Source organism: Balaenoptera ricei, chromosome X (genome assembly GCF_028023285.1).
Source record: "Balaenoptera ricei isolate mBalRic1 chromosome X, mBalRic1.hap2, whole genome shotgun sequence".
NCBI classification, from domain to species: Eukaryota; Metazoa; Chordata; class Mammalia; order Artiodactyla; family Balaenopteridae; genus Balaenoptera; species Balaenoptera ricei.
In genome coordinates, this window is record NC_082660.1 from 110387893 (window position 1) to 110408508 (window position 20616).

Genomic DNA, 20616 nt, shown 5'->3' on the forward strand with positions numbered 1-20616 from the left:
ACAAATAGCAGGTTAAAAAAGAATAATTAAAGTGATGTTAGGCCCTTTTATTGTACATGTTCATAACCTTTGAGGATTACAAAGTAACAACCAAAAACTATCCCATAAGCCAATCAAGGGTGCTACGATCAGGAACTGGATTACTTGGCTGGATGGATCACTGGTCTAAATAAGTAGGCTTCTCTCATGTTAATTATTCTTACCCAGATTGTACACAGCAAACACTCAATCCTAAAATTTTTTTTAACTTCACCACATACATTCCCCTGCACATCCCAGCAGAGGAAACAAAGTCAGTCTCAGCATTATACGAAACATGAGAATGGTAAGCACATCATCAAAGTAGCAGTATAGACAAAATTTCTAAGTCCAACAAAAATGACTTCCATAGTATTCATCTATCACCCTCTGTCATTCATGTCTAATGAGGTTGCTTAATCATATAAGAATTCAGAATTTTGACATACAGCACAGTGTTCCTACCTGTTAGAGCCACTATTTCCATTGTTTGAATTCCCTTTTGGTGTGGCACTAGAAGCTTTATTAACTGCTTTCACACCACACTGAGATCTCTCCCTTGATTTATCTGAAATAAAGGTAAGGTTTTATTTGACAAGCCCCTAGATGTAAATAAGCTACAATTGCACAGCAAAATGATTATAGAGACTAGACAGAAAGAAACAAAGGGCTGATCACTTCTTGACACTTACATACTCCTACTTAGGGAATAATAAAGTAACACTAAGCCAGCACTTTACTTGTCATGTGATACAAAACATTTCAGTTTGCTGAAACAAAATGTATTACTTATAAATTTCTACAAATAAGCATACCAGTCTCCTCGGTACTGCTTTCATCCGATTTAGATGCACTTCCTACTGACGATGAAGAAGGCCCACCGCCAGGCCCATTTTGTATACTGGCAACTGCATTCCTCGGAGGGGGGTCTTTGTGATGAAACTCATTTTCAGGTATCATGTATGACTTTCTACTTTTCAACTGCCCAGAGTAGCTGAAAGTCGCACAAAGTGTTTAAATATACAAATACAAATCAAAAGGCACAAACATGGGGTTTAAAAGAATAAAATTAGCAAGTTATTCACTCTGCTACTTGATTCCAGAGAATAAAAAATATTAATTTTCAGTAAGTTCTTGAATGTCTTTATAAGAGAACCTAGATGCTTTCTTAAAAATTTCAATGTAAGCTAATCCTTCAACTAAAATGCCTTTTTTCCACTATTGAAGATTTGATAACTCAACTGATGATAAAATTACATTTCCTCCAAACCAGGATATACTATATATGATTTTTGAAACTATCATCCAGTATAGACCGGAAGCTGATAATCAGAAGTGACAACTCTCACCAGCCTGTGGGAACAAGATCGCATAATCTCCCATAATCTCCTGAAGTAAGGCAGAAGATAAACTTCAACACTGTAAGACATTTTAAAGTCTTCAGAATCCTTCTGTAATCTAGTCTCATAAATCACATTAAAGTATAATTGTGTTACCCCATAGCCAATGCATATAGATCTGGCCTCTTCTCTTTTTCCTCTTGGCAGATTTTATGCACTCTTCTTTCCAAAGCCTGACCCAGATTCAAAACTTTTGGGTACCACGGAAGTATTTTTGTTAGCACAATCAAGATATTCCTGATGTGAGAATATTCGCCTGTTTCAAGGCAATGTACCGATGCCTACAACAAACATTTTAAGATCTGTTATTAAAAAAGTATAAGTATGAAGAGAAAAAACCACCTTTGAGAAATACAAGTTTTTCTTACCTTGGTTAGTTTGTAATGCCATTTATGTACAACGTGTCGAAAATTTTCATAGTCTAATTGATCAGCTTTATTTCCACCATCAAAACCAGTTGCCCGTAATATAGTAAGAAATCCTGGATAATTTCCACATTCCTAAGGGCAAAAAATAGGCTGTCACTTTTAAAGAAAAATTCTGTCCTCCAAAATAGCGGAAGCTGAAACTTAAGTAGACTAGATTAATGATTCCATGTGAAAACATCATGTGTATTTTGAATGATAGGTAGTTTTCACAGAAAGATTCACCTTATTCAATGACATTAATTTGAAATGTCAGTTTGAGATAGGATAAAAATATAGCTTTTTTTAAATAATGAATGAATTGTGCTTAAATTTTATACATTGTTTTACAACTGAATCTTAAACTCAGCTTCCCCTTTTTTTTAATTTATTTTATTTTTTTATTTTTGGCCGCGTTGGGTCTTCATTGCTGCGCGCGGGCTTTCTCTAGTTGCGGTGAGCGGGGGCTACTCTTCGTTGCGGTGCGCAGGCTTCTCATTGCGGTGGCTTCTCTTATTGTGGAGCACGGGCTCTAGGGTGTGCGGGCTTCAGTAGTTGTGGCACGCGGGCTCAGTAGTTGTGGCTCGCGGGCTCTAGAGCGCAGGCTCAGCAGTTGTGGCGCACGGGCTTAGTTGCTCCGCGGCATGTGGGATCTTCCTGGACCAGGGCTCGAACCCGCGTCCCCTGCGTTGGCAGGCGGATTCGTAACCACTGCGCCACCAGGGAAGGCCTCAGCTTCCCTTTTAAAACTGAACCCAGAGCTTACTGGAAGCGGTCATTATATACATGGTAAATGGGTAAAAGGTAAGAGTATTTGTCATACCTTTTCATATGTGGCTCTATCACTGTGCCACCTGGTCACAGTCTCTAACATGCAGCAAAGGAATCTCCCATATCGACTAGCTTCATTTTCAGTACAGCTTGCAACTGTGTAAATTATATCAGAGAAAACCTACAGAAAACAATGTGTGAAAAATAAAAACAAATCAAGGTCAAAATTAGTTCAAAATATTAAAAGATCATGTAATAGCAAATCATAATAAACTAAACAGGTAAGTTTAGTCAAAATGCATCTTCCCCTTTTATATTCACAATTCCAGAGACCTTTAAAGATTCTGGCTTTTGTGAGGAAATAGCACATTCATAAAGCAACAATAACAACAACAACAAAAAAAACCACTTTTATAAAGAAAGCTGATTTACAATGAGGGAAGAAAAACACTATCATTATTATTACAACATAACTTCTTTAACAAAGACTTAGCCATAGATATTACTGGGGTTAAGGGGACAGTAAGCAGAGGCGAGGCTGATAGAAACTAGAAATAGGCAGCTGAGAGGCTGTAACATACATCATGTTTTTAAACCACAAAATGCAGCTATTTATTATTATGAAAAAAGCCAGATGCAAAAATCTGTGAATGTGACCATATTGAAAAGCATCCCTGCTTTTATATATGTGCAAAAGTGTAAGCTTTTTCGTTGTTTCCTGAGGGGGTGAAGGTTAAAAATGGAGAAGAGAGTTCTACCTATTATGACAAACATATAAACCCAAATGTTGAGTTAATGGATTAACTAGGGGTGCTTATTATATATCAGGCACTACTCAAAGTGCTTTTGTGTATAGTGACTCATTTATTCCTCACAACAATCTTCTGAAGCAGGTACTATTATCCCGTTTTACAGATAGAAAACTGAGGCACAGAGAGGTTAAAAAAAACTTGCCAAAGATCATATAGCTAGAAAGTAGCAGAGCTAGGATTCAAGTTCAGGCACTTGGCTCTTGAGTTCATGCTTTTAACCAAACACACAATAATACCTCTATAGATTATATATAATGTTTAGCTATCTTTGTGTGAGACTTTGTTTTAAAGGTTGCAATAAAAAGAACTTACTCGATCATAGCAAAGAAGTGTGGAAAAATTTGGAGTTTTCTGTTGATGTACCAATTCAACAAAACGAGCACAGTAAACAGCATCAATTGCTGAAAAAATACATCGAGGAAATATACACAGCTGTAGAAATTTTGTGATGGTCTCATTTTTGGTAGATTCTAAAAATAAGGGAAGAATATATTAAGTGGTAAACTTCTTCCTCAAGTGCCTCAAGGCCACTAAACATGACAACATAAACTTTAGTGTAGAGAATGATATAAAACCACAAACTATTTATAGTTTGTAACCAAAAGGTCATGCCTGGGATAAGACTTTCATTTTCACTCTGTGGACATTTTTCTACCTATAATTTCTCCAGAGATAAGATTTGATACAGAAAAGTTGAATGATAAGCTGCCAATATTGTAGTTTTAAGTTAATTAATTTCACCAGCAAATTAAATCTGTTCCTTCAGTGAACATGTGAAGTCGACTCTGCGTTAATGAATAACCAAAGAATGGGATAGTGAACACTGAGTTGAAATACAAACATAATACACTTTGATACCTCCAAAGTTATAAAAGTTTGCTTTTTTAATGTAGCAGTGGCAGAAATGTAACAATTCCAACAACTTACTTGCTAAAAGCCAATTGTCCTTTTCCAGTTTCAGTCTCTGTAGCACTCGCTGTACATGTTCCATCTGTTTCTTTTCTTCTTCAAGAAGCTTGTCCTGAAGGGCAGTACATCGCTCCTTCTCTTTTTTCTTTTTATTTGGAGGCTACAAAGTACAAGTTAGATACTTTTCTAACTAGAGGCACATCACCTCTCCTTCTTTTAATTAAAAAATTTGAAGAGATAAATGCTGATATCTTATACTAATTACTTCAACAGGGATGTTCAGGAGTCCACTTGGATGTGCTCTGACCTCCATTCAACAAATCCGAGACAAAGTCAGTCTTCGTACACTATCAAAACAGGATACCTTCTCAACACTGGTACTTTTACTCTGAGGCACGGAGTCATCTTTGATCCTTCCTTCTCTGTTCCAATATTCTAACTGCTTACAAGTCTTTTGCATTCCCACTACCTCCACCATAGTCTATGCTCTCAGTACTTCATAATGAATTACCCAAAAAGCCACCTAGTTGGTCTCCCGCCTAATGCCAGTCCCTTGCCCTATCAAACGTATCCTTCATATCACTGTCACGAGCAATCTGTCTAAAGTACCATTTTTACCATTATCGCTTCCCCACTGAGGAATCTAAAATAGTTCTCAATTTTATCAAGCCTTCCTTTTTTTTTTTTAAAGTGCATTTTTAAAAAATAATTATTTATTTGGCTGCGCCGGGTCTTAGTTGAGGCACGTGGGATCTTCGTTGCAGCATGCGGGATCTTTTAGTTGCTGCATGTGGACTCTTAGTTGCGGCATGCGTACAGGATCCAGTTCCCCGACCAGGGATCAAACCCCGGCCTCCTATATTTGGAGCACGGAGTCTTAACCACTGGACCCCCAGGGAAGTCCCTCAAGCCTTCCTTTCTAACTTTCATTGCTCTACATCACCTGGCCCCAACCTAACCTTTCAAATTTATCACTAAGCCCAATCGCCACAGTAAAAGTGGTCTCTTTAAACCTTAGACTACTTCATACCTTTGCTGAAGCTTTACAGTCGCCAATTTGCCTCCATATTTCCAAACTTAACCTATCTTCAAGGCCTATCCAGTTCAAGACTCACCTCTTCAATAAAGCTTTCTCCTAAAGAATTCTCCTTTGGGAAATCCTATTGCTCTTGCAATTGGAGTTAAGTAGATCATTTTAAGTTGCTAACACAGCCCTCAAATACCTTTTGATTGGTCATAACCTGCATGTACTCACCAAGCCCCTGCCCCACCCATGGAGAGATAACCTCTAAACCCACTTAGAAAAACATTATGTAACAACAGGATAGGAATTTGAGCTAATACAATTCCAAAGTATGGATAATGTTGAATCAATACCATGAAGTTACTGTACTTGAGCTACTAGAACAAAAACCTACCATTTCCTGATTGTCATCAATTGCTTTCATCTGGACTTTAAGTTTATTGACTTCCCGTTCATAGCTGGTATGTGGAACTGCAAGGTCATACATTGTCAATGACCAGAATGTGGCATAGAATTGAGGGCTGATGTCGTCCCAGACTTTGGAAACATGTAAGGAAACCACTGCTTCATGGACAGGAGCCATCACCATTTCACATGATGTAATGTACTTGTGAACTTTATGTTGCTGTTTACTTCCCTTCTCTGATTTTTTAAGTTCATCATACTTTGACTGGAGATAAAAAGTAAAAACACACACATACAATATAATTTATAGCACTGATTTTCATAGTATAAAAACCTAGGTTCCCTTTTCAAGAATCAGAAGATGACCAATCAAAACTGTTGTAGGAATTCTAATTTCTTACCAACAACATTTCTTTTAAGATAAATCATCCCTGGAAGCTGTTTCAATATTTAGCCCTATGTGCTTACTATGAGCTTTTCTGAAGATTCTTATTGCATCTGACCTGTTGAGTAAGTGAATAGGGTATGTGGGCCCCCTGTCCATTTCCCCCACCCTACTCTCTCTTGCTGTTGCATCAAGGATTGAACATGCAGGGTTTCCACTCCTGCTTTTGAGATATTCAAGGGAACCAAGTAGAGGGTCTTAACACTAGTAAAGAGGCAGAATGGAACTAGTAACAGCCAACCAAAACAGAATGTTTTATCGCTACATGTAGCCCCTATCATCTGTTACAATTTGTCAATTAAGAAGCTGGATCAACACAAAGAATGGTTATGAGAACGTTACCATAAGACCGCTAAGTAGGGGGACCAACTGTCCAGGTTTTCCAGTGATTGAGGGGTTTCCCAGGATGCAAGACTGTAGTGCTAAAACTGGGAAAGTCTCAGGCAAACCAGGACCAACTGGTAACCCTATTGCTAAGCTAAATTATGATTTTCTCTGAATGGCTATGGCATACTGGAGTTTAAAGCATGTGGGAACTGACTGAAACACAGCTTTTTTTGGCCTGATTGGTTTATCCTAATTTGGGGGAGAGTCAGAGGAAGGCCATACCCTTAATTGTATGAGAAAAAGAATCTGTTAGTACAATGGGAGGGACTACATATTAGTTCATAGAATGTGTGTCAAACAAAAAAGAAAACAATACAAAGTGGAGTTGTTGCTATTATCTCATGTCCTTCAGTCTCTGTGAGACGAAAGAGCTCTCACCCAGAAAACTGTCTGGGTTAGGCATCATCCCTGAAGATGAACCTAAGAGGAGATCTAAAACTAGCTTCTTCTTTATGCTAGAAAGCACTTAAATCATTTACAGTTTGTGCTAAACATGGAACCCAGAACTAGAAGGTCTGAAGTCAAAGGTTCCACTTCCAGTTCTGCATCGTGATAGGCGAGAAGAGTCTTGGCTCCTTACAGTCCAGCTGCCGTCCCTCCTGAGTGCTGCATACCCCAGGCCCACTGGATTGAAGGCACACCAAGTACTCTTTGTTCTACAAGGTATCTCAAGCAGGCTCTGAGAATCATACAATTATTTTAGAAGTGGGAAAAATTATCTCCTGTTTTCCCCATTTTAGAGAGCATGCTGGTAACTACTGAGGCCACATAGGTGGCAAAGCTATAAGTATAAAGAACATTACTTAGGAGAGAGGTCCCAATTACACCAGAGACCTGAGAGAATAGCAGCTGGGATAAGAAAAGGCTTTTAAATTTTTGAGGGTGGGTCCTACTGAAGGCAACTAATATGAATCTATGTGAACGGAAAGACATCTGTTGAGGTTCTAACAAAACACAGAATAAAACAGTGATGAAACTACCTGCATAAGATAGCTTATCTACCTGATTTGGTCATATTTAGAATATGAACTAGGGGAAAAGCCTTTCTTTCAGACCAGTGTTGCAAGGTGGCTCTCAGCAATTAAAGCTGAAAATTAGGTTACAGGTATGACAGTGTTATATGATAGCCCCAGTCTCCCTAATCCTTTGGTTCTGAATCTGTGACTTCTATTTCCAGGCACCCCCCTCATTCCTATCTAGTTGAAAAAGAAAAATAGGCTTGATCAGAAAAGACGGCTATACTGCATATTTGCCTAGGACAAATATTTCCTTGCCTAAAGTCAGTTTAACCCTTCTTCAAGCTCACATCTTCAGTCAAATGGATAAGTATAACAGCTCTACAAAGTCACCTGGGGAACTAGACCTACGGAATAGAAATGATATCCACTGTTATTGTACTTTTTTTTGTTTTTGGCCGTGCCACGCAGCATGCGGGTATCTTAGTTCCCCAACCAGGGATCGAACCCATGCCCCCTGCAGTGGAAGTGCAGAGTCCTAACCACTGGACCACCAGGGAATTCCCTGCTGTACTTCTAATTACTGTTCAAAAAGCTTTTGGCCTAACAATGTGAGCAGTGTTTGGTTGGCTAAATCATTCCCATGAGAGCCTGCCAACAGTCAATTTATGGAAGGGACCTAGCAGCCCTCTAATACTCATACTCTCTCATCAAAGGTTCTTCAAGAGGGGCTTTCACCCAAGAGGCAAAAGTAAGGATCCCTAGGAAAGCCTGGATGCCCAATCCAGTGTAACCAAGGTTGCCGAGGAATTCCCTTTCCAGGGGGTGGCATGTGGCCTACCCCTGATCTGGTTGTATAGCCACCTCTGTATAGTTCTCTGTTTTTCTCCTCAAACTTGAAAGGAAAATGACATTTCTTTGTTTAGATGTTTTTCTCTCTTAAATGACAAAGACACAATATTTTACACAGGCTACGGAAAAAGTAGCTGTTGGTATGAATGACCTGCTCCATTTTCTGACCTGGAAAAGTTCAGCCAACCTCAGGCAACCAGGTGTTCCTGTTTGCTAGGGTTCAATAGCGCTGATTAGTGTGTCACTTCTCAGTATAGCACAGGGCAGGTCAGAATTTCTGAGATGAAGCAATTCTCCCACCTCAGTCCTTCAAGAAATCAGGTCCCCTGTTGTATAGCTGAGACTGATCTACTGTGGGGTGGGGCGACAACACAAAACATAACTACACAAAGAGAGCATAACAATTTTCTGGATTGAGAGAGTCTAAAGGAGAAGAAGAAGCCCAATCCTACTCCCTTATTCCCTTTTTCCCTCTAGAGAGTACAGCACAGTATTACAAGTGATAACTGAATCAATTAACATTTAGCTAGTTGTTAGAGGTTAAGTGTGAGACTGTAGCAGTTGATATGTAAACACTAACAGCTGATGGTTGATTAAATGATCAATTAGATCCCAAATTTCTCAGCACCTTTTCCCCCACTCTACTACACAGCCCTATATCCCCACTGGGAACAAGAAGGGAGCCTACTTAAAGATAAGGGAACAAGATCTTCCCCAAAATCTGTAGTGAAAGCCTTGCATAGTACAGACTTAAAAAACAACAACAGATAAACAGAAGGGCCAGAATCTAAGCCTACAGAAAAATGAAGAATATGCTTGGGCTCCAGTCAGAGTGGGGAAGTACCACAGTTTCCAAACAGAGTACTGACCATAGCCCTGAGGGAAAAGGAAAAGAAAAGTAAATTCCTATTAGAGGTAACTGCTTTAAAGGGAAGAGTCCAGGTGGCAGATAGAGAAAAGGAGGGAGGGTTGTGTCCTCTTCCCCCACATCCTTACTTGAATTTCAATACAGTCACTAACGGGATACCCTGCTTGGGAGGGCTCTAGTTTGCTTTTTGTTGTTGTTTGTTTTCAGTTGTTTCATTTAGGTGGAGAGAAATAAAACAAGAGCCATGAATATACCTTTCCTAGAAGTTACACAACAGAGAGTGCAAGAGTATTTGGAATGTTTGGGGGTGGTTAAGTCTGTCAGTCTTTATTTCTTTGAAGGCAGTATGTGTAATAGCAAGTCAACTATCTGACAGTGATACTGTCACTGAGGAAACAGGATTCTCTGTATTCAAGAGGAGTGTTTCTCAGAATGACGTACCACATTCGCCTGCATCAGAATCATCTAGTGCTTGTTAAAAAAACAAAAACAAAACAAAAATCCCCAGGTACCATTCAAATTACTAAATTATAATTTATGGACATGGGGTTGAGTTTTTTTTTTAAGATCCTTCCTTGGTGATTCTCTAATAATTCCCTGATGAGCTGCACTAATGTTGGAGAACTATAGTTCTAGAGGGCCCATAAGACATCAACTTGGACAACTGGTGGTGTAGTAACAGTAAAATTATAGAACTAGTAAGACTTACTTTTTAAAGGGGATATTTTCATTGCCCACTGTGCAGAGCTGAGTATTAACAAAAGAGCAATTCTCTCATAATCTATATCTATGTCAAATTAAAATGCATTTACAAATAAAAGTTAAGTAGTAATGTGGAATCATTCCTGAATGGCAGCAAAGATACTTATACTTACCGAAATATGGTGTGCATACATTGGCCTAGACAGGAAAAATGCTGCATCATGGGGTGTGTGAAATTCATTACAGAGCACATCAATTGAAGGCACTCGCTTTATATAATCTTCTGTGCTTAGATTAGACGCTAAAAACCCACCAAACTGTACCAGGGTATCATGACACTAAATTTAAAAAATAAGACAAAAAACACAAATGTGCTACCATTTTACTAAACCAACATAACATTTTCCAAAATGACTAAGATATATTTTAACAATATTTTGATTAACAATTAAGAATTCAAATTTTACTACTTGAAAGAACTTTGGAGACAATCTACAAACTTAATCATATAATCATATTACAAAAAAGATACCCAAGTCCTGAAAAGTTGACTAATCTAAGACTTTAATAGTCAACAAAGGTCTCAAGTTCCAAGCTATTGTTCACCACCTTTAGTAGCAGAATATATTTATCTAAATCACATAGAACAATTTTATGTATATGCAAGTCAATTTTCTTGGCCCTTAAAAGTCGAAAACTTTGTAAAATATGCGTGATGTTTTTTATTTCCTTGTAATATAGTTGGTGATAGTTAAACACATTTTGTAGGCTAACCATAGGTTTTGGTGCTTAATATTTTAAAATATATTTTATAAATGAAGATCATATCTACTTTGTTGTGGCTGAAATTCCAGATTTCCAGAGATCAGAAAAGATGAGAGCAAACAACTTAAAGTTATCTACTTAACTGAAAACCTTATACATATTATTATATCCCCTAGATCCATCTCTTAAATATCATAATTTGCACAGAAAGAGTCCCAATTTCCAGAATGTCTATTATATATATAATTATATAATTACATATTATATATTGTATATAATATATATGATATATATATGATGTGCAAAATGACATTTTTTAAATTGTATCACATTCTATATTTTCCACTATCAAGATTTAAAAACCCACAGAAACACAAAGGCCACTTTAACTTGCCTGATCATAGAGCTTTCCCACAAGTTTCAAATGTTTCTCTCCACCTTCCTGAAAGATTACCCCATTCCTCTGCTGAGCCATAAGCAAACAGAGAGGAAGAGCAAGATCATGGTCTAATAGTGCATCCTTTAATCTCTGGGAGGATTTTTTAGTGTTTCTTATCTGGCCAAAGTAACCACCCTGCAAAAGAGAAGACATAACTTTACCAGTGTACCAGTACATAACACATGCCATCTGATTTGAAGAAAAAACACAGAAAGGGTTTGGTTACAATCCTGAAGATAACAAACCCACACACTCTACATTCCTTCCCTCTCTTTACAAATTTATTTTACTGACACTGTTACTGCCACTGGCTTTAGTCACTGGCTTAAAGATAACTGTCAACTGTCTTTAAACTTCTACATATTTTCCACTTTCTACCATGCAGTCCCTTATAAAGGATTATCCTTCAGTCAGTGTGGAGCAGAGTCAACAACAGAGTAACTATGCTCAGATTTATGCCCGTTGGGGTATCAAGGACCACAGAAGATTTGATATTTATTTCCCTCCAGATGTATTACTTACTGTCTTTTATACTTTGTTTCAGCTTTTTAAAAAGGTTAAAATAACTAGTATATCGCAATTTTTAAAAGGGAGGTGGGGGCGATTGTAAGAGGAGGGTATGTATGGCTTTGACACTTAGCTTTATGTACTTATGTGCTGTTTAAATTCTTTATTATGAACATGCGTACATTTTGATTACTGTAGCTTTGTAACACTGTCTGAAGTCTGGGATGGTTATGCCTACTGCTTTGTTCTTTTTCCTCAGGATTGGTTTGGCAATTCTGGGTCTTTTATGGTTCCATATAAATTTTAGGATTATTTGTTCTAGTTCTGTAAAAAATGTCATGGGTAATTTGATAGGTATTGCATTCAATCTGTAGATTGCTTTGGGTAGCATGGCCATTTTAACAATGTTAACTCTTCCAATCTAAGAGCATGGGATATCTTTCCATTTCTTTGAATCATCTTCAATTTCCTTTATTAATGTTTTGTAGTTTTCAGCATATAAATCTTTCACCTCCTTGGTGATGTTTATTCCCAAGTATTTTATTTTTTTTGATGCGATTTTAAAAGGGAGCATGCATACATTTTGAATTTTGAGTCACTAAACAAAAAGAGCAATTCTCACCTCAGCTTTTAGTTGCTCTCCACCAGTCATGGCCTCTAGTTGCTCCATTGTCATTTCTTCTGTAATTTCTATTCCTGCCATTTTTTGTACCACTTCTTTCAATATAAGCAGGTCAAAACTATTTAGGAAAAACAAGAAATAGTCTATAGTTGAAACTTCAAACATAAAAGTAAAAATGAATTGTAATTAATATACTAAGAATCCCTAAATTATTTGTATATAAATATTTGGGCCATGTAATATGTTTAACTTTTTACTTGGAAGTAATTTCAAACTTACAGATAGGATACAAAGATAAGAATAGTACAAAGCACACCCACATAGCCTTTATCCCTACTTCACCTGTTATTAACATTGCGAACATCCCGTTCACTTTATCATTTCTGTTTTCTCTCTCTCTCCCCCATCTTCTCTCTCTCTCTCACGCACACACACACACACTCTCTCACAATTTTCTTGAACTATTTGAGAGTAACTTATCTAGTAAGTAACATCATTTTAGAGGTACCTAAAATTCCTAATTACCCCTAAAATTGCTAATGTGTTTCCTAAGACTATCGCTATTCTCTTACATAACCACAGCAATAGTTATCAATTTTAGTAAACCTAACACTGATACAATACTTTTATCTAATATACAGGTCATATTTCATTTTTAGCAGCCAACCCAATAATGCCCTTCATAGCATTTTTTTTTATCCTCCAGTACAGGATGCTCAATATATATTTTTTGATAGTATAGAGCCATCTCTTTAAACAATCACACACACTTGGGAGGAATGGAGGGAGGGAGAGGAGAAAGGAAAAAAGGAAGGAAATGCAAATTCCAAGTTGTGATATTTGAGCCTAAGATGACAGTTTAGTGGCCTGCCTTACGCATATTTATTACTGTGCCAACAGTTACTCATTTGAATTCTCAAAGTTTAGGACTGTCAATGGAAATAACACCTTATGACTTCCAAGATCTTCCTTAATTTGTTAAGTAATGAAGATAAGGAAAAACATTCTTTCCTACAGAACAAATACAGATGTTTTTCCAAAGAAAGGTAAAGCTAGGTATACCCAAGACACAAGTTAATAGACAAAGGAACAGTTTTCTAAGATTATTATTAAGTGCTTACTCTCTCAACTTGCCTTGCTTCTCTAAACATAGTTTTTGAAAACAAGAGGGCCCTCATGCAAATAAGTATGCAACAAGTACTAATGAAATATTTTGCTTTTCCTTTAAACAATCTTTTCATTAGATGGTCACAAAAACTATATCACAGTACAGAAAACTGAACTAGAGATTTAAAAGTAATGTGATGTTTTCCTGGCCTATATAGACACAGAAGAGTAAAATGTATACGAATGGCCAACAAATGAGTATAAAGCAAGTGATATATGCGGATTAAATCCCGAACCTAATTTTTTTTTTTTAAGTTTTCCCTAAACCAAAATAATCTGTCAAGAATTACTTAGGTAATACTTGTTTGGAGCACCAGATAGCTTTACAGATTTCTGTTTGCTTTCTACCAGAAAGCTTTTGAAAACCATTTCCAGTTCTTTGAGTCTAGTCAGTGTATTGCTGATGGGGTTTAATATACATTCTAATTCAAACTCTAAGCACTGATATTGGTCCAGAATAAAATAATAAAACTCAGTATTTATAAAGAAAAGAAGACAATGTCCAAAAGGTGCATTAGTGTTACCTATCTCTGAAGTTTAAATTAAAAAAATAGTTGTGTTTTAAAGATACTATATATACCCTCAAAATAAACACATTCCTACCAAATGTTCAATGTAAAGGCCAATTACTGTCCAGTAGCATAATCAATAGTGCAATGTGTTTTGCCATAAGAGGATTTACAATATACCATATCAACCATTTATTCAAAAGCCTAACAGGTAGTCAAAATGAGTTAGTTTCTTTAATGAGTTACACATATAGCCAAATATTACATTTCTTTCTGTATATTTTAAGTTATTTCTTTTAATTAAAGAATTCCATATAAATAAGTGAGCAATTACTGTTCTTAAGCCTACAACCAACAAACAGTTTTTCAACATAATAGCAATGTCAGTATCTCAATACCAGCAGAAGTACTCTAATTATTGAATTTCATTTACATATAATTTGCTATGAATACCTTTTGCCTGCCTTTAGCTGATTAGCCACATATTGAAGAAGACCAGCAAGATCAATTGGATATTTACGAAAAACTGCACCACAGAAACTAGCCAGACCTATATGAGATAAAAAAAGAATAGGGCTTTTTAAAAAACAGTTCATAAAACAAAAAGCACAATATTAAGTGTCATTTCAATGAAATTTCCAAAACAAAATGAGGTGGGAAAAATTGTATTGCTGATGCCACTGAACAGAATTTTATAATTAATAATAGCTAATATTTATTGACCATATATATGCCAAGCAGTCTATTAAGCTCTTTATGTAATTATCTCATTTAACCTTTGCAGTAATCATCTCAGGTTGGTGTAAACCTATCGATGAGGGAAATTCCGAACAGACAGGTCATGTAACTTGCTCATGGACACACAGTTGGTATGAGGTAGAACAGTGATTCAAACTTATACGGCCTGATTCCATAACCTGTGACGTTAATTAGGCCACAACAAAATCCTGCAGATGACTCAGTAAACTTGAATGATCAACAAAACACCTGCCCCTCAAATGTTTGAGTCACACAAAAAAATCTCATTTTATCTAGGAACATGCCACTAGTTGTGGAGGGGCAAGGAAACATTGCCAGACCAAGAAGCAATCAAAAGACCAATTTTAGCCAAGAGTCCTTATCACATTAGTAGGGAGAAAACCCCACTCAAGACAAGAGGAGGAGGGACTTCCCTGGCCATCCAACGGTTAAGACTTGGCACGCCCAATGCAGGGGGCATGGGTTCAATCCCTGGTCGGGAAACCAAGATCCCGCATGCAGCACGGCGTGGCATTTAAAAAAAAAAAAAAAAAAAAAAGGAGGAGACCCCAGTAAAGTCAAGTGATCTGCAGCCTTTTCAACAATTATTTGCTGAGCACCTAAAGGACAATGGACAAAACACAGGTCCTGCCCTCAAGGAGCTTACAGTCCAGAGAGATATAGAAAAGTAAACTAAAATAACTATGATGAATAAAAAGTTCCATAGAAGTACAGAAGAGGGGCACCTTATTCTGACTTTTGGGTTGTTAACAGGGAAAGCTTTCCAAAGAAAGTGACCTCTAAGCTGAAATCTAATGAATAAGTAGAAAATGTGTTGGAAGAGATGAGTGGGCATAGAAGGGTACCCCAAGAAGAGGGAATAACATGTGCAAAAGGCCATGGAAAGTGCAAGAAGTTCAGCATTAACGGAACCTAGAATATTAGGGAGGGGCAAAAGATGAGGCTAGTACAGAAAGGACCTGATTCCAAAAGAACTTACTTGTATGATTTATTACAGATTGCAGACTTCAAAGAGCAATGGGGAGCTACTGCAAGATTCAGCTATCAGAGACACAACAGGTTGAAAGAAAATGTGACTGGCTGCTAGAAATCAAAGGTACAAGGAAAAAAAACAAGGCTAGGGCTTTTTGTTAAACAACCAAGTTTTTGTTCTTTTAAGGTGACTGGAACCTCAGGATAGAAAGGAGAGAAGGGAGAATAGTTCCCTTAAGATTAATTCTTCTAGGGACCTCCCTGGCAGTCCACTGGTTAAGACTTCACCTTCAGATGCAGGGGGTGCAGGTTCGATCCCTGTTGGAGAGCTAAGAGCCCACATGCCTCACAGCCAAAAAACCAAAACATAAAACAGAAGCAATATTGTAACAAATTCAATAAAGACTTTAAAATCGGTCCACATCAAGAAAAAAATCTTAAAAAAAAAGATTAATTCTTCTAAAATAATAGAATGGATGGGAACTTTCATCTCCCCAGTAATGCTTGCCCAAATGCTATCACAGCCAATACTGGCTTCTTGAGTTAGAAAATGAATTAAGTACCATATGAACCTCCTTACACAGCCAAGGACATGAACCCTCTGTAGAACAAGCTGAGTGGCTAGATATTCTCAAGAGCACTTGACAAATAGGCTCTTAGCATAGGTAACAGAATACATAGCATAGCAATGACAACAGATGGAAATTTCATCCTTGGAAAAATAAAAATACTTACTCTGAAGCCAGCTTGAGATGGTTGTGTCGTCATGTTTCATTCTCTCCTTTTCTGGATTAGCTAAAGCTTCAATGATACAATCTTTCATATATTAAGAAAAAATTTTGTCAACACATCCCTAACAAAGACCGCTAAAACAACAACAACAAAAAGCCACCCCTTGGAAAATAAAGTAAATTGTTAGCTCCGATTTATTACCAATTATGGAAAAATACACTCACTGTAGTACCAACTTTTCTTTTTTAGCCTCTTTTCCAGCTTTCAGCAAGCAGATTCTAACTATATAAAAGATATTTAGTAATCTTAACATTGTCTTTCCCAATATACAACACAGACACACACACACACAAACTCCCAACTGGTCAACCTTTCAATCAGCCAACTGAATCAACCTCAGATGGTTGCTAAAGGAACTTAGAATGAAAATAAAACATTCACCACTAAGGTCTATGAAACGTGAAATCTATGTTATTACTCCACCTGAAAGGATACAGGCCAAGACGTCATAATTCAACGAAGTGAGGTATTTCAATGAATCTACTACAGGTGTTATTAAGTTATCATACTTCTGTATTTGTGACAAGATCTGGAAGACAGCAACAAAGAATAAAAGGCATTGACTAATCAAAAGAGAACTTTTACCGTGCTAACTAAATAATGGCTACACTTTTTTTTTAAAAGAAATAATGCTTAAAATTAGTTTCCTTCCATTGTGTATTTATATAAAACCTACTATTCTATCATTTCCTTAGAAAATATTTTCTTAGGCTACAATTTCCAATTAGGAAATAATTCCAGTGCATCCAAACTTGAATTTTGGAATTATAATGTGTTTTAGAAATCTCTTTCTAAACATGAAAGTGTTACATCTGAATCACAATGAAATGCTGTTCAAATGTTTCTAAAAACTAAAAACAACAAATAATGCATCACTTTATTAATGTTTTTATAACTCAAAATGTGGTACACAAGACAATGTTAGTCTGTTTAAAAACAGCAGCACTGTCACTTATTATTAGAAAAGTAGATCAATGTGTTAAATATATTACATACTAAATTTTGTTTTTAGAATAACCATACAATGTTTCATTTGCTAAAGTTTTTGTCCCCTAAAACTACCAAACATTTTTAAACTACATCATTCTATTTCCACTTGTGCTGATTTAAAGACTACAAAAAGAAAAATCCCTGAAAATAGTATTAACCTCAAAACATACATAATCAAACAAAATGGTTGGATTGCTGTGGCTCAACTTCCCAATTTGTCTTCCAGAAGGCTTCACATTTTCCTTGGTTAGACGCCTACAAGGGGAGAAAAAGGTGGCAGGGATCATCTTAAGTAATTTCCCTTTTAATGTTGGTAGCTTTGTTACATCACGAAAAAAAATTTATTTCCCAAATATCCAAAATGGATCCATGTAAACAACCACCCTCATCATATGCTTTACTACAGGACTTGGGCTATTTTGATTAGGCATTCTCTAAGAGGGTATTAAAATTTTGTATTAATGCTTAACATTTACAATATACACGTGGTTCATTTTATAGTAATAGTCTAATAAGCATTAAAACTCTTAACGTACTCTACAAGTACATAAAACTCTTCTTACAGAGAATAATTATTTTAGATTTAGAAGGGCTCATTATCAGTTTAGGGATTAAGATATCAAATTTGGTGTAATACATTGAAATGCCTCATGCCATCTGTCTCAGTGACCCTAACAGAGTGATAGCTAATGCTGCACTCCTTGATACAAGCAGTTCTCTGGTTTTCATATTCAAAGTAAACAATTCTTGAAAAATCAATTCTACTCTTGTCCTTCCTCTTTAATTCTCCCTCTACTCAGTATTCTTTTACTAACCTTTTGGAAATTTATATCTACGAAATGCTTACAAATTCAAAACAATTATTACACAGGATCTTTAACTCTTCTGATGAAATTACTACATAATAAATCTAGAAACCTGAAAAACTAACAAGTGACAGGAAGCTTTCTAGAGTGAAAATATAATGAAGCAAATAATGAATTTAGTTGACAATTCAAGGAATGTGACCATTCTGGAAGTGACAAACTTGATATAATTATCTTAAGAAACTTCTTTTGACAAAACTGATCCATCAATCAAAATTATTTCATCAACAACTGCTTCCCTTTCCCATTCTGCATGGCCCAGTTTCTTTTTTTCCCATGGAAAAGAGAGACCCATCAGTTTTAAACTTTGGCTATACTCTGTTCTACTTTGAAGCTTTATTTGAAGCACAAATAAAGTTCTACCACCACCTGCCCTTACTTCTAACCCTACTATTTCAGGCAAGCCCTCCTACCTGCCAAAGCCAACCCTTCCTTTCCATATTTTTTATCCCACTCCCTTCTGCTTCCTCTCCCCCAACACCAAAAAAAATAAATAAATAAAAGGAATATTATCTTGATTACGTCCTCCTCTCAAGCAACCATGGTGCTTGGCATATGGAACACAATCAATGAACATTTGTGGCATGAATTACTGGATGTCCTATAGCAAATTCATGTTTTAAACAGTAATCAAAACTTGTGAAATTCCCAAGCAATAAATTAATACATTCCATTCTCAACTTAAAAAGTTCAATCAATATCAAAATCATATTATTCAAGGCTGGTGAAACAGTTGAGCTTACAAATATAACAAAAATCCAAGTACATTAAAAATTCTGTACATATTCTGTGATAAACATTTGTATTAATTTACTTATTCATTAATTCATATTAATGTCTTCTGTGACAGGCAAAGTGCTAAGCACTAGGAATACAAGGATGAGTAGCAGCTCCTGCTCTCAAGCTCAGTCCAGCTGGGGAGGTAGATTTAAAACCACTTTTAAAATTTTTATATTCTTAAACAAATAGAGCAACTTATAGAACAGTACTTATTATATGCTATCAGTAGTATAAAAAGGGAGGGAATAATATATTTGTATTCACTTGCATATACATAAAAATAGCCGGAATGATAAATAAGAAACTAAACAGTGACCACTTTTTTTTTCCTTGGGAGAACTGAGTGGACAGGGTGAGAGACTTTTTATTGTCTACCTTTTCATATCTACTACAATTTAAACCATGTGAATATATAAACTAGTCAAAATATTAGATAATTTTAAAAAGAAAAATAATCATAGCAATATACATAAGCGGTATGATAGTATTTATATGCATATGAGATAGTGGTAGCACAAATAAAGAACAATCAATTGTGCTTGGTGGTATGTGCAATGGAAGGCTTCACAGAGGTGACACTGGAGCCCACTGTCCAATGATGAGGTCACCAGATGGAGAGAGGAAAAAGAGGTAAGGGAAAACCTGTACAAACAAAAGAAACAAAAAATATATGCAAAGGAAAAGGAGACCATAGCACATTTAGGGAAACATAAGTGGGCTCAGTACAGTTAGAGGTAGAATTGGTGGGAAATGAGGATGGAAATAGGGAGAGACAGATCATGAAGGTTCTCTTATATCACCAAGCCATAAAGTCTGACATATAACCTGCAGGCAATGCTTAGTCACCAAAGGATTTTGAAGAAAGAGAATAATACAAGGCACTATAACACTCCAGATAAAAGAACTAAGTTAGTGGTGGTAGAGAGTGGAAGAGACAGATTCAATTTTTAATGTATCGGGGCTCCCCTGGTGGCACAGTGGTTGAGAGTCTGCCTGCCAATGCAGGGGACACGGGTTCGATCCCTGGTCCGGGAAGATCCCACATGCCGCGGAGCAACTAAGCCCGTGCGCCACAACTACTGAGCCTGTGCTCTAGAGCCCGTGAGCCACAACTACTGAGCCCGCGCACCTAGAGCCCGTGCTCCACGACAAGAGAAGCCCACGCGCTGCAACGAAGAATAGCCTCTGCTCACCGCAACTAGAGATAGCCCGTGTGCAGCAACGAAGACCCAACACAGCCAAAAATAAATAAATAAAATAAATTTATCAAAAAAAAATTAATGTATCATTGAATAATCCATATAAAGCACTTAGTTCAGCGCCCACCACACATAGTAATGGCTTCAAAAATATTAGTTGTTGTTAAGCTAGAAACTCTACTTGGGGAATTTTTAAGCCTGGAACTCTTTCGGAAGGACCAGTTCTAATATCATCTCTTTCCATGCCTTCCCCAACTTCCATGGGGTGAAATATTCATTCTCCTCTCTATCATCCC

At 36.7% G+C, this 20616-nt stretch overlaps 1 protein-coding gene across 8 annotated transcripts in view; it reads right to left on the reverse strand.

Moving 5' to 3' along the window:
- Positions 1 to 20616, reverse strand: part of THOC2 (THO complex subunit 2) — a 105706-nt gene that overhangs the window by 18810 nt on the left and 66280 nt on the right. For all 8 annotated transcript variants that reach the window (XR_009500138.1, XM_059910088.1, XM_059910084.1 and 5 more), the window contains 15 exons: positions 17646 to 17730; positions 16921 to 17014; positions 16429 to 16509; positions 14416 to 14512; positions 12287 to 12404; positions 11113 to 11292; positions 10127 to 10291; positions 5733 to 6008; positions 4333 to 4474; positions 3718 to 3875; positions 2646 to 2774; positions 1787 to 1918; positions 1515 to 1699; positions 834 to 1012; positions 484 to 586 (listed from right to left, as the gene is read on the reverse strand). Coding sequence is in view for 7 of the 8 variants with exons in the window: in XM_059910088.1 (XP_059766071.1) it covers positions 484 to 586; positions 834 to 1012; positions 1515 to 1699; positions 1787 to 1918; positions 2646 to 2774; positions 3718 to 3875; positions 4333 to 4474; positions 5733 to 6008; positions 10127 to 10291; positions 11113 to 11292; positions 12287 to 12404; positions 14416 to 14512; positions 16429 to 16509; positions 16921 to 17014; positions 17646 to 17730 (2124 nt within the window). In the remaining variant the exon portion in view is untranslated. The remainder of the gene's footprint in view (positions 1 to 483; positions 587 to 833; positions 1013 to 1514; positions 1700 to 1786; positions 1919 to 2645; positions 2775 to 3717; positions 3876 to 4332; positions 4475 to 5732; positions 6009 to 10126; positions 10292 to 11112; positions 11293 to 12286; positions 12405 to 14415; positions 14513 to 16428; positions 16510 to 16920; positions 17015 to 17645; positions 17731 to 20616) is intronic.